We start from the raw sequence: 14628 nt of genomic DNA, 5'->3' as shown, positions 1-14628 counted from the left end.
AAGAGTGTCCTTTCTGAGGTTTGTGGGATTGGTCCCTTAGGCCAGGTTGGCACTTTGCCTGCCCTACCATGCTGTTAGCCTAAGACATGGTACGTGGTAAGTGGACCACAGATGTGTCTGCAAACTTGTATTTTTGTTCCTCTTTTCAGAATACAGTGATGGTGGTAGACCACCTCAAGGAAGAAAGAAAGGTTGGAGTTCTTTCCCAGGTAATTCTGGCGAGAGGAGCCCTCATTACGAACACGATGGGTGTGAGCCTCAGCCCTCACATCTCCAGGAGGATGCTGGAAACGTGGTGAAGAGGGATGTCCAGGAGGACCCCGAAGTAAGACAGTAAGTGGCCAGGCAGCAGGGTTTGTACACAGCAGACACTGGGAGTATGCACCTCTCTCCGTCTCCTTGGACTTGTTTTTCTTCTCTCACTGCAAAATTGAAGCTTCCTAGAAGTGAAATAATGGTTGAGCAAAGCTAATTGTACTGCTGGTGTCAAAGAGACGAGGGTGTACAGAAGACTTCCTTAGCACTTATGGCCCCTCACCCTCCTTCTCTCCACATCCCCCCTGCAGCGCTCCCTGTACCATCCGAGACAACAAGAGGAGAGTGTGATGGCACAGTGAAGGCCACATGCATAAGACTGTGTGGAGAAAGAGAACACCTGTGGAGAGAGAAATGGGGGAGAACACACATGATGGAACCCCAGGGAGCTGGTTCAGGGTCACAGTGAGTATGCTGAAAAATGTATGGAATGTGCAGGAGAGAAAAGCCAGGGGGAGTTGTGTTGGGCTCATGAAGACATGCTGGTTTATTTCACTGGGGACAGTTTGTAATCTGTCCCTTTAATTACCAGGAGTTAACAGTCTTGTTCATCTAAGATCAGATTCAGAGAAGCAATGTAAAGGGAACAGGCTGACTGTGAGGAGAACGGAGGAGCCTGTCTCAAAGCAAAGATGGAAACTACTGCCAAGGATATGGAGCAACTCCACATTGGAGGTCTCAGCTTGGCAAGGTGAGTGTGGGAGATCGAGGATCGAGCCTCCGGAGACCTTGTCTGAGGGGCAAGCAGTATCTGCACTGGGTAGGATCTCCTGGAAATTTATAAAAGGAAGATCATCTCTGTCACCTTGATTATGTGGAAGAGAGTTTGACTGGAGAGAAAGAGTATTTAGGAAATCCATATTACGCACACCCATAAGAAATCGTGCCAGTGGTCCCTTCTTTAGAAGCCCTTTCAAGCTCAGTAGAAGGCCAGAAAAGAACAGGAAAAGGTTCGTCCTCCAGCCTAAATACCCTGCTGTCTGTCCTCTCTCCCATCCCTTCTTTTCATCCTCAGATTCCTTGTGGGATGAAGTATGACAAGACATGGCTAATGAACTCAATCCAGAGCCATTGCAGTGTCCCCTTCACTCCAGTGGACGTAAGAGAGGATGCCGGAGCCAGACGCGTGGGCACAGGGAAGGGGGAGAGAGGGAGACCTGGTTCAGCAGGGTCTGTTGGCTTCTGATACTATTGCTGTTGCATTCACTCCCTGTAGTTCCACTTTTTGCAAAATGGGGCTCAGTTCTTTGTCCAGGAAGCTAACACTGCCCGTGCATTGATGGATGTCAGCTACAAGATTTGTGACGAGGAGAGACGAAAGGTGTGTGTCGAGGGCGTGACGTGTACCTCATCCTGAGGAAGGAGGACAGGCCAGGGGCTGGTTGTCTTCTTTGGAACTAGAGTTCCTGGTGCTTACCCCACCTCTTCTTCCTGCAGATACCTGTCTTTGTCGGCCCCTCCGCTGTTCCCTACTCTGTGCGGGATAAGTTGAAGCCAGAAGAAATGGAGCAGCTAAAGGTAATGCAGACTCAAGGCGTGTTGTGTGCCAGCGCTCAGACCCACCTCTCCTTCCTCCAGTGCCCCGTCCCCCTCACCCCCGATTTCCCTGCCACCACCACAGCCTCAGAGTGGCTGTCTCCATCTCTCTCTCCGCAGCTGACCTTGAGCAAACGATTTGATGTCTCCCGGCAAGCTCTTGACCTCCAGAGGCTCCGCTTTGACCCAGGTATGGCTGACAGCAGTAATTCTAGGGCAGGCGAGGGCAGAGGGGTCTTCCTGGAGGGTGACTTAGGGATGGTAACGTGGGGAGGGGCTGGTGCTGGCCCCAGACCCCACTCAGCCATCTGATTCCCTCCCCTCTCCTTCCTGAAGACTTGGTAGGCCATGATATTGATATAATTCTGAATCGAAGAAGCTGCATGGCTGCCACCCTGCAGATCATCGAAAAGAATTTCCCTGAGGTAAGGCTGTAGGCCCAGTGCTGGTATTAGGGTAGGGGGTGGAAGAGCTGGGGTGCAGGGCAGATTTGTCTCCAAGGTCCTCGATAGTAACCTTCACTCTACCTCTTCTTGCCCCAAAGCTGTTGTCCTTGAACTTGAGCAGCAACAAACTGTACCAGCTGGATGGCCTGTCTGACATTATACAGGTGGCCCCCATGGTCAAAACCCTGAACCTCTCTGAAAATGAGGTGAGAAGAGGGAGCCAGGTCAAAGTTGGGTTGAGAGCAGAGGGGGCGTGTTAGTGGCCATCAGAGTGATGACAGGAGGCAGGTGAAGGTACCTGTGAGGGAGGGCAGGGGTATGGGTGTGCAGAGATCCAGATGTCCCTCTTTCCCTGGGATTCCTTTTCCCACTTCTGCCCCATATTTCTCAGCTGAAGTCTGTGTGGGAGTTGAGCAAGATGCAAGGGCTGAAGCTTGAAGAGCTGTGGCTGCAAGGGAACCCATTGTGTGACACCTTCGCAGACCAGTCCACCTATGTAAGGTCAGTGTGAACACCCTGTCACCCTTCTTGGTGACCTTCACCCATGGGAGCCTAGACTATCTGTGACAGTGCCCCTTTGCCAGAGGTGGCAGCCCTGGTCTTCTGGGAGGATCACAGGCCCCACCTTCTGCTCTCTCTGTGCCTATCACCGGTGAGGAGTTTCCTTCCCCTGACCTGCTCACCTCTGCAGGTGCTCTGGGGTCTGTTTCCAGCTCTCTGCGCCCAGCTATATTGCACCAAGGCCTCCCAAGAGTGTGCCCCAGGAAGCAGGGCTTCTCCTCCTCACCAGGACCAGGAGCGACCAGCCTTGATCCAGATGCTGGCGCCCTGGACTGAGAAGGGCCCTCCAGTCCCGGGCCTCTTGCTGAGCGAAGCCTTCCTTCTTCGTGCTGAGCTGGGGTGTGCCTCCCCCGTTCTGAGAGGGGCCCTCTTCCTCTGCCTCCAAAGCGGTCCACCCTCCTCTCCCAGGTTGACATGGGGGCTTTCCTGCGCCATGCTGAGGGCTGAGGCCGTGGGTGGCTGCTGTCATGACATCCATTCTGCTGGCCCAGTGCCAGGAATTGGACCTCCTTGGGGTCCAGCTTGGGAAAAAGCAGGGCTCCTTGAGTGAAGGGGCCAGACGTGGGCTCCCGCCAGTGATCAGAGGGCTTCCTGAGGCAGGAGTGGAAGGCAGAGGGCAGAGGCGGTAGAGGAGACAGAAGGACAGGCCTCTCAGGGGCACTTGCCATCCCTCCCTGCACACGTCACAGCATCCCGCCTGGTCCTTCACAGGAGCCCTGGGCAGCCTGAGACAGGTATGATTCCTCAGATAAAGAACCAACTCAGACAGGTGCAGGGGTCATCAGGAGAGAAGACGGTGGTCATCAGAGGGGGCCACGGATCCTCAGCCCCATACGGAGCTGCGACCTGACCCTTTCCTCCATCTGGGGAAGATCTGCCCCCATGGCTGCTCGTTTTCCCATGCCCAAGTCTGGCTGAGCTCACTCAGGTGACAAAGTTTCAGCCAGTATCCAGTGGGCCCCCAGCCCAATATGTGCCTAGTTTCCATTCCTACCTGGTGTGTCTGGGCGATTCTGGGTCAGCTGAAGAGCCGCAACGGGTGTGCCGTTTCCCCTTTCTTCTCTCTTCTTCCCTGACCACCACCACGGGAGAGCTTCTTTCCCTTCCCTTTGTTTTCTCTCTCTCCCTTGTCTCTGTGCCCCTAGGTCTCTCTCATCTCTCCCCTCCTACCTTCACTCCCTTTCTGTCCTCATCCCCTCCATCTCCCTCCCTGCCTCCTGAGCCCCACCTCACTCACCTCCCTAGCCCAGCACCCTGGGCCATCCCGGGGGGGTGTCCGGGTCTTGCCAGAGTGCTGGACTCCCGGTGAGGTGGCAGGGCCCCGGGCTCCCACTCCATGTCCTCTTCTCCCCACAGCCTTCAGTGGGGCCATGGAGGAAGGAAGGGAGGAGAAGCAAGCCCTGCAGCATGGGTTTGAAATGCTGGTCCCTGTGGCACTGGAGGAGGGAGTCTGAGTAGTCTGGGTGGGAGCTACCAAGGCGAAGGAGAGGGAGGGAGGGAAGGAATATTAAAGTGAAGGTACTGAGAGAGATGAGGAGACAGTGCCTTTCGGACAGTAGCATGACAGATGCTCAGTGCTCAACAGGCAAGTGGACCGAAAACCCTTAAAATCAGGAGCAGATGTGGGCAAAGGGTGCTGCTGGATTGGCCAGAACACACTGACCTCTCTTTATGGCATTACTTTTACCTCAAAGGAAGCATTGCAACCTTGAACTATCAACCACCTCTTCTCTATTTTTGGTTTTGGACAGGGCCATCAGAGAATATTTCCCGAAGTTGTTACGTCTGGTAAGTGCCTATGTAAATCATTGTATCTTACAAATGTTGGTGGCCTCTGCACCTGCCCTCAAGCCCGTTGGGTCTTACCTAGATCGCATATTAGCATCAGAAGCTTAACCATTTTGGGGGACAGGGACTCCTGAAAATGACATGGATATGCTTGCTGGAAAAAAACCCATAAATACACACACACACACACACACACACACAAGTTGAATATAACACTAGAGACTTCCAGGACCTCATGATGAAGACATCCACTGTAAGCTTTCCCATGGAATTTCCAGGGCCCTTTCGCACCTGACCTCTGACCCTCACCCTCCTGGGCCCATCCTTTTCCCGGATCATCCAGGGCCACTCCCCTGGTCTCCACTCCTGACTTCCTCTTCCCTTCTCCAAGATGGCCAGGAGTTACAGTCGCCAGTTGCCCTTGACGTTCACACTCTCTACATAGTAAAGCCCTGCAAGGTGAGGAAGTGGATCAAACAACATTTGGGGTGTTGCAGGGAGGCTTTATCTACTGCATATTCTCAAGTGCCATTTGATTCCAGCACATCTTCCTTGGATCTGATGAGCTGAAGAGCCTAGTCCTGCAATTCCTACAGCAGTAAGTACCTCTGACCAGCGGAGCAAGGGGTGGAGGGCTAGGAGAGGTGAGGCCACCTAAGCACAGGTCTGCTCAGGTGAGTTTGAAGTCTCATTTGAGGTCCAGGCCACAGAGATAGACTGTCTTCACTGCCCTCCCTTAGGTGCTACTTGATCCATGACTATGGAGACAGAGTCTCGCGGGTGCTTATCACGAGGAGGCCTGCTTCTCCCTGACCATTCCCTTCCACCCCGAGGACCCAGCCCCGTGAGTATCACAGCACAGGCTCTGCTCCTGGGCCGTGTGGCTCCCCAGCAGACACAGGCCAGCTCCTGCAAACACCCACCACCCACTGTTGCTCTTTGTCTCCTAGAAGCAGCTTGTGCGAGTACTTCAAGGACAGCAGGAATATGAAGAAGCTCAAGGACGCCCGTGAGTGTACGATGGGAAGACTGGGTGGGAAAGGGCGGTGAAGGGGTCAATCATAGGGCCCAGGGCGTGGCAGCCCCTGACCTTTGCTCGCTTGCCCTCCCCTTACAGACCTGCGGGTCCAGCTGCTGAAGCACACAAAACGTGTCATTGTGCACACCCTCTGTGGGTTGCCCAAGACTCAGCATGACTTCAGCTCCTTCGTGGTGGACATTTGGTTCCAGATGGTGAGCGCCTGCTTCCTCCCTCGGGCGGGCCCAGGAAGCCACAGGTGGGTAGGAGGTGGAGGTGGTGACTGGGCGCCTGGGCTCTTCCCTTTCAGGAAACAATGCTCTGCTTCTCCTTCACCGGGGTGTTCGAGGAAGGTAAGTGTGTGTAGACCCCCACCCCTGATGTCTCATTGCTGCCTCCCCCTGGCCAGGCTCACTCCCAGACCCACCCAGCTTCCTGGACCCCTTCCTTTCCCTTCCCTTCCCTCCACTCCCCCCTTCCCTCCCCACCTGCCCTCCCCCACCTCCCCTCCCCTCCCCTCCCCTCCCCTTCCCCACTGTGTTCTCCAGCCCTCAGTCTTCCCACAGACAATCCAGGTCTGAGCTGTGTCCATGCCTGTCTGCCCTGCACACCCTGGACTTTGGGGACATAGGCTGTGGAGTTTGGTGGCTCTCTACCCTGATACTTACTCTGAGAACATGGGCCGTTACTAAACCTCTCAGTTTCCTCATTTGCACAATGCGGTAGTAGTGTCCACCTCTTGGGCGGCTGTGAAAAATGCATCCCGTGAACTTGTGTAGTGGTTGTCAGGGGCCCTGTTGTCACTGGGCGCAGACTGCTCCTATAGCTGCCCTCCCCATTCCAGACACCCTGGCCCCTGTGAACAACTGCCCTCTCAACATGAGTGTCCAATAACACCCTGACTGGGGACCACCGTGTGAGCATGTACAGCATGTGCTACTCTAAGGGGTACTGTTGTTTGCTGTTGAAGGAAGTTGTCAGGGCTGTGTGCGTGCCTTCACCTGGACCTTCGTCGCTACCCCTGCCAGCTACTGCAGGTGAGAGCCCTGTTGTGCGTGGGAATGCCCATCCTTCCCTGGGCTCAGTGGCGTGGGAATGATATGGCACAGACCTTAGGTTTACTCGGTACTGTGGAAAGCCAGCAGGGAGATCCCAGGAGCAGTCTAGCCTAGTGGTTAAGAAGAGCGTGGGCTCTGGAATCGGCCTATGGGTTCTCTCCTTGACACAACACTCACTCGCTGTGTGACCTTGGTCAAGTCACATGACCTCTGTGTGACTCAGTGTCTTCTTCCGAGAATGGGGATCAGAGCGTCCAGCCCTTGGGCTGTGGTAAAGGGTAAATGCGAAATTGCCCATGGGTTGGGGATAAACCTATAAATCGAGTGAAGGTGGTAGACAGCCTCTCCAAACGTGGGCTCTGTGGGGAGGGGCAGAGGTACCAGTCAAGGAACCTGGGAGACAGACACAGGAGGGACGTGGAAGGAATCTGGTTGCTGAGTGCCACTGGGAGCAGAGTCAGTATTGGGGGTGAGGGTGTCCATCCATCAGTTGTCTGAGGGCCCATTTTTCCTTCAGTCTGTGCATCGTGAATGACGAGCTGTTTGTGAGTGATGCCAACCCCAGTGAGACCCAGAGGTGTTCTGCATCCCAGTGCCTACACCCACCTCCAGCTCCATGCACACCCTCTCCCAGCTGCAGCAGGACATCATGGAGGCATCCTCCACCCCATCTGAGATGAACCTCTAGTGGTCTCAGAAGTGAGTGCTGGGTTTGCATGGGGATAGGAGGGAGCTGGGACGAGTAGAGGAGGGATTAATGGGAACTTAAAGGTAATTTGTTTTCCTTGTTTATTTCAGTCATTTTTAATCTGAACATTTCATTCGTGGTACATATAAAGCTACCTAGTTATTTTGAGCAGCCTTGTATTATTTTTATTAATTTCATGGATGCTGCTTCTGTATTAACAGAGAGTTGGGTGTTCAGGAGTGTGCATGAGGTTCATTCCACTGTATATGTCACAGTATATGTGGAGGGGGAAAAAATCGTTAGCCCAAAACATACTACCCAGAGGTAACCGTTGAATGTTTTCATCTTCATCATATCTTCCTGTAAGTTTGCTTATGTAGGTGTTTACATATTTATTATGCACGTTTATATATTTCTATATTTATCTACGGAAAATGAGATCTCATCATGAGAGAGAGAGAGAAGGAAATAGAGAGACAGAGACAAAGAGAAAGAGAGGCTTGTGGCTGAATGGGGAAGAGGGGTCCAAAGAGGGATTCTTTAATCTTCAGTGCCTTGAAGCTTGAGCAAGTTAACAGCTAATGGGAAGGAGCCATCTCAGCTCATTTTTCACTCTTAAATTTGCCCATATATTAATTTTCCTTCTTATCTTATTTCTACTACAGAGCTAATGAGACACCTCAAATGGAATAGTATAAATTTTAAGCCCAATATATATTTAGTTATCAGTGAATGAAAGAAGGGACAATTGTATTTCAATGAAATGGTAGTACTTTTTAGGTTTTGGTCTCACAGGGAGGCAGCAGATGGTTGAAACTGTGGTGTGACGTGGCTGGATGACACATGATCTGAGGACCCCTGCACTGTTGAATGGGAGACAGGTCTAGAATTTTCCCATAAACGTATTAACAGGCGGAGCAGTCCAGGAGCAGCAGTTAGGCAAACACGACAGCTTGCTGCCCTGGTGCCATCTCTCACTAAGCTCATCAGGTGAATCAAAGGCAAGCCTGTCTTCCCAGCGTGGGGAACTGGGTTAGGGTCTGCTCAGAGGCACGATGTTGGGCAGCTCTTAGGAGCTTCTGAGTCTCCCAAGAAGCTACAGATCCTTCTGTCTTTAAAACTTTGAACTCAAGGCGTACCAGAGAGAGATTTGCTTCCTTCATAAAGATATCTATACTCTCATTGGGAGAAACAATGAGAAACACCTTTCCATAATGCCTGCCTTAGCCCCAGGTTTTCTCATTCACCCCTCAGGACAGCTCTGTGTTAAAGATGAGTCCCATTTCACACATGACAAAGCTCCTCCTCATATAGCTTCTGTCACCTATCCAGGTAAGTGGGAGTTTGGGAATGAGGTTCCATCCCTCGCCCTCTCCAGAGGACAGTGGAGCAGCCTCCCTTTTAGACAATGGGCTTCTAGGGCTGGGGAAATGGTCAATTTGTTCTCCCCTGATATAACAGGCCCAAGGGGTACTCCCTCAAAACCCCTATTGAGGAATAGGATAGTACACATACATGTGTACATGCTTTCATTAACTTGGAAAAGCATTCATTGTGCTCAGTTTCATGGGGGAGATAAAGTAGAACCAAATGGAATTGACAGCATATCTCCGTGTGTGTGTGTGTATCGATGGGCTGTGTATAGGAAATGTATAAAGTCATTAGTGATAAAAGTACAATATGTCAGGTAAAAACGTGGAGATGACATACCTCTGAGAGGAAGGCACTTCCTTCTTTACCTCAGAGTCCGCATTCCTTAGTGTGCAGGACAACTTTTTTTTTTTAACATCTATATTGGAGTATAATTGCTTTACATCGTTGTGTTAGTTTCTGCTGTATAACAAAGTGAATGCGGTATATGTGTATTTGTCTCCCCATATCGCCTCCCTCTTGCGCCTCCCTCCCACCCTCCCTAACCCACCCCTCTAGGTGGTCACCAAGCACCGAGCTGATCTCCCTGTGCTATGCGGCTGCTTCCCACTAGCTGTCTGTCTTACATTTGGTAGTGTATATAAGTCCATGCCACTCTCTAACTTCGTCCCAGCTTACCCTTCCCTTCCCCATGTCCTCAAGTCCATTCTCTACATCTGCGTCTTTATTCCTGTCCTGCCCCTAGGTTCTTCACAACCATTTTTGGTTTTTAGATTCCATATACATGTGTTAGCATACGGAATTTGTTTTTCTCTTTCTGACTTACTTCACTCTGTATGAGAGACTCTAGGTCCATCCACCTCACTACAAATAACTCAATTTCATTTCTTCTTATGGCTGAGTAAATATTCCATTGTATATATGTGTCACGTCTTCTTTATCCATTCATTTGTCAGTGGCCACTTAGGTTGCTTCCATGTCCTGGCTATTGTAAATAGTGTTGCAATGATCATTGTGGTACCTGACTCTTTTTGAATTATGGTTTTCTCAGGGTATATGCCCAATAGTGGGATTGCTGGGTCATAACCCTCTTGCACTGTTGGTGGGAATGTAAGTTGTGCAGGACAACCTTTGAGGACTGAGGAAGGTAGAGTATCTTTTGTATGAGGAAAGCCCTCCAAGGGTCAGGTGTGGAAGTTTCCACGTGGTACCTTTTCCGATACTCAGAAGCAAAGAGCAGGGAGATGGCAATGGAGAGGCAGCTCTGGTGGTCTTCAGTGTGGAGGGAGCTAATAAGGCTATAGTCCTTCATCTGGGCACTTCCCTGGCAGCCCCCAGGTCACCACTGTCTGCAGCTGAGACGCAGGAGTGCTGTTGGGTAAGAACATTCCCTGGGTCATGAAAGGGTGGGCCCAGGGCCTGGCACCCAGAGAGAGCCCAGGCCTTGTCTGCTTTCTTCACCTCCATTCTCTGTCTTCACTTCCTATATTCTCCACCCTCAGTTGGGTTCGTCCCCAACTTTGTGCTAATCACCACTCCTACCATTCACACTTGGCTGGGTGGTAAGGAAAATAATAATACTCATAAAACTGAAAGAATAAACCCACAATAGTAATAAAAGATAGCAACAAGTATAGCACACATATTAGATAAATTACTTGCTCGAGATAAGTCAACCAGACAGTAATGGTTCCCAGTATCAAATCCTGGTCTTCTGACCGAAAACCTCCCACCCCTAACCCCTGTTTCTATATCGAGTGTACTTCTATGTTAGGACTCAGGCCGACACAGGGGAAGAGACTCAACCCAGGTCCTGTGGTCAGTGGATGGCTCTGGAACTGGACATATGTTTGATGACTTCTGTCTAGCTGAACTGTGCCTATTCTTTGCTCTTCTGTGCTAATTCTTCTTCCTTGGGCTCAATAAGAAATTGCTTCTGGGGCTACCCTGGTGGAACACTGGTTGAGAGTCCGCCTGCCGATGCAGGGAACACGGGTTCGTGCCCCGGTCCGGGAAGATCCCACATGCCGCGGAGCGGCTGGGTCCGTGAGCCATGGCCGCTGAGCCTGTGCGTCCGGAGCCTGTGCTCCGCAACGGGAGAGGCCACAGAGGTGAGAGGCCTGCGTACCAAAAAAAAAAAAAAAAAAGACTCATAACCTCAGGGCCTCCCATTGGCCAAAGATAGAACAATTTGAACATCAAAAACATTAATGACTATCATGCACTAAAACACGTCAAATATGGAGACATCTATGACAACTCTAAAAAAAAAGCCAACAAAACCAACTCAGTGCTCACCTTTGAGAGTCCTAGGGAAACACCTAATTTTTGAAAGTGGAAATACTGCCAATGAACTGTATATACACCTTGCCTTTCCTGTGCATGTTATACCTACGCATAGTTGTTGAGGGAAGAATTCTTTTATAAAAGAATTTCCGCCGATACATGCAGAAGCAATTAAAGAATTTGTACATCATTCTTTTGCAACCTTTTATGAAACGTAGCTCTAGGCAATGATCATTAGAGGCTGCAAAGACAAAGGGATGTGAAAAGCAGTTGGGAAATTTTATAATAGCTGCGTCACAGTATCTCTGAATTTGCCTTTCCTCACTTGTAAAATGGAAACAATTCAATCCATATTAGACAATTACTGTGAGGAGCAAAAGGTCAATCGGGCAGATGATACATATAGTACTGAATAGGGATGAATAGTCTTATTTCATACCTGACCATCCTTTAAAGGAGATTCCCTTGATACAATCCAAACCACATGATTATAAGACAATAATGTGGAAATATTAAATGGAAGGGAAATGTATAAGTTTTCATTACGTATTCACTTCAGTGTCATTCCTCTGTACTGGAGTCATTTCTCAGATAATTTAGGAGAAAGGAAACCTGACTCCAGCATTTCCAGTGGGTGTGTGAAAGAAAACCATTGGTCCATTTCACATTATTTCATATCCTTTCCCATTCCACTTTTAATAATTATGTTAATTTCTTAAGAATAACATGTGTACTCAAACGAACTTATCTATGAAACAGAAACAGACTCACAGACAGAGAACTCACTTGTGGTTGCCAAGGGGGAGATGGGGTGGAGAAGGGATGAATTGGGAGTTTGGAATTATCCGATGTAAAGTATTATACATAGAATGGATAAACGACAAGGTCCTACTGTATAGCACAGGAAACTATATTCAATATCCTCTAATAAACCATAATGGAAAAGAAAGTCCAAAGGAATATATATGCGTAACTGAATCACTTTGTTGTACAGCAGAAATTGACACAACATTGTAAATCAACTATACTTCAATAATAAAAAAAAAGAATAACATGTACTGTAACCCAGCAAGAATGGGCTTTGCAGAAGAACACTACAGTAAATCACTGGGGTTCAGGCACATCATAGGTTCTTGGCTAAATCGTTTCCCCCATGCTGGCCATTTTTTTGGATAAAACCTCTCAGATGTAGAGGCTAATGAGATACCATCTGGGAAAGCACTTTTGAGACCTTAGATGGGATGGAAGAAGCTATTATTTCTACGTAATTACTTTCCAATCTACACTTCAGATATTATCATACTCTGTGTTGAATGGATTCAATAGGCATAAGTCCTTGCATTACTTTGTACTTGAATGGCCATTTGTGAATAGTGTTTGGATGGTTGGAACTGAAAAGTTATATATTAGGGAAGGACCTCTGACCCAGAAAATCATAGGGGCTTATGTATTGTGAATGCATGCATTTTTCTCTCTCATGCATTTTCCACAACATTCCTGGAAGGCAGAGAATAACATATCTTTACATCATGTTGTAGCTGGAGAAACAGTAATGTACAGAGGTTACGCTACTTGGCTGGGGGCCATCCTTCTCTTAAGAGGAAAAGCAGAGACTGACACCCTGTATGTCCAAGTGCAGACTGCATGATGCTCAGCCGCACATGACACCGTATTCAAATAAGTCTTGCTTTCCTGCTGATCTGTGTCACTTCTGAAATCTATCTTCACTTCCGATGCCAGGCTGATAGTCCTGCTTGTATTTATGCAAGTTGTACTTCATTTTCCTATTCTGTGGAGACAAGTGAATGTGATTAGGTCATTAGTGTTTGAAAGTGAATTCCCAGACAACATAAGGAATACGCACAGTATAATAGAGGGACAGGTGTTATGCTGAGGATGAATAATTGAAGGAACAGGCTCCAAATGCAAGAAGGTCAAAACTTCCTGGATTCATTAATGCATATTGATAAATCAACCTGTGAAAAAGTCGTACTAAGTGAAATCCCCACCAGCAATATCAGTCTTTGTAGGAGTCCCCATATGCACACCCACACTAGAAATTCTCAGTAGTTTATTGTTACACTTGAAAAACAGGAACATAGAAATTGTCTTATTGTCATCAGATTTAATTGGATAGTAAGGTTATTTAAAAGTATCCCTAGTGTGCAGACTATTCTGCTAATCATCATTTGCATTAGTTATTAATACAAAAAGTTCCAGTGACCTCTGCAACCTACCAAACCATGAGTGACGGCCTTATACACCAGCAAGTTTTCCTAGGGCTACTGCCTGCATGAAGGCTCCAGGCTGTGTGTGTGTGTGTGTGTGTGTGTGTGTCCTCTGGGGGCTCCTATGGACAATGTGTAACCCTAGAAAGAGACTGAGAATATCTCTTTGTGATATATGTTGAGTTCAAGTTTAGAGAGGAGCTGGATCTGCTCGTTCTGGAGTCTTTCGAAATGGCACAAGAGTTGGACCACAGCAAGCTTCTGAGCAGACAATAGTTTCATTCCCCCAGATGGAAGGCAAGCCTGTCTGTGAACTCACCTGCTCAGGTCAGGGATGGATCCCTCCAGGACATAAGGTGTGGCAGTCTGCCTATATGTGCTTCTGAACACTGAAGTTGAGGGCTCCCATCTTGCAGCTGTCAGTTGCAGAGTCCTGAGAAGCTGCATCCTCTCAGCCACCCACCACCATGGGTTCAGTCATCTGCACGAGGAGCTCCGCACTCAGGGATAAAAATCCTTAAATTCTTAGCACATCTTTGACACGTCATGCATCCACCTATTCATCTGTTCATACGTTTAACAGACATTAAGAAGAAACTCTGCACTAGCCCTTCAGTAAGTTTTAGGCTTCTCCTGAATGGAAGGAAACAAGGAAATAAAGTGTGGGAAGGCTGGTGTGGTAAATTCAGATGTTAAATCTAAGAAGAGACAGATCCTTCTCATTAAGATTTCAAGCTGCTCAAGTATCTTATAAATGGTGATTATAGAACATCATTTAATGCTCTGGACCTCTGTCCACATCTCTGGTTACTGACCTCTTTACATATATATTTTGCACTCTGCAACCAAAGATCTACAATGAACTCTTGATACTCAATTCACATCCCCCGACCTCCCCTACAACTCAGTCTTCATCTCTCATCTAATGGGGATGTCCCTCCACTCCTCCACTGAAATTGATCTTGCCAAAGTCAACAACCACACATTTGTCACATTTATACATCATGAGTGTTGAAATGCATGGTCAAATGGAGACAGAGGTTTCCCTAGCCAGGATACAATTAAGTTGCTTGTCTACAGACAAGGATTACATTGCAAACTGATACTGTCAGTTACCTGAAATCTAGAATTGTAAAACACCTTCCATGGAGACCAAGTCAGATAATGGGGAAGTGTGTGCTATAGACAGTAGGCTTTCAAATGAAGTTGAAAATGTCCCCCACATGTCTCATCCTTTTGCATCATTGAAAGGGATTTTACAAATAGGTCTACAGCAGGATAACCATGTTTATTAGGGTCATCTCATTAGAGACTGTCTCACTTGTCTCTCTTT

At 48.6% G+C, this 14628-nt stretch overlaps 1 protein-coding gene across 1 annotated transcript; it reads left to right on the top strand.

Annotated features, from left to right (window-relative positions):
* Positions 1–624: 624 nt before the first annotated feature.
* LOC309796253 (nuclear RNA export factor 2-like) lies at positions 625–6705 on the top strand (the record flags this gene model as incomplete). The annotated part of the gene is given in 18 exon segments (XM_082609297.1): positions 625–720; positions 1331–1414; positions 1532–1636; positions 1753–1833; positions 1972–2041; positions 2188–2276; positions 2396–2503; positions 2662–2793; positions 2989–3197; positions 4610–4646; positions 4983–5105; positions 5189–5244; positions 5387–5415; positions 5418–5490; positions 5597–5655; positions 5764–5879; positions 5975–6017; positions 6635–6705. Coding segments are annotated over 18 exon segments (1581 nt in total).
* Between the last annotated feature and the right edge of the window lie 7923 nt (positions 6706–14628).

The sequence above is a fragment of the Mesoplodon mirus genome (assembly GCF_964341445.2).
Source record: "Mesoplodon mirus genome assembly, chromosome: X".
Classification (NCBI taxonomy): Eukaryota; Metazoa; Chordata; class Mammalia; order Artiodactyla; family Ziphiidae; genus Mesoplodon; species Mesoplodon mirus.
The sequence above is the reverse complement of the archived record's forward strand: the minus strand, read 5'-3'. Positions and strand labels throughout refer to the sequence as shown.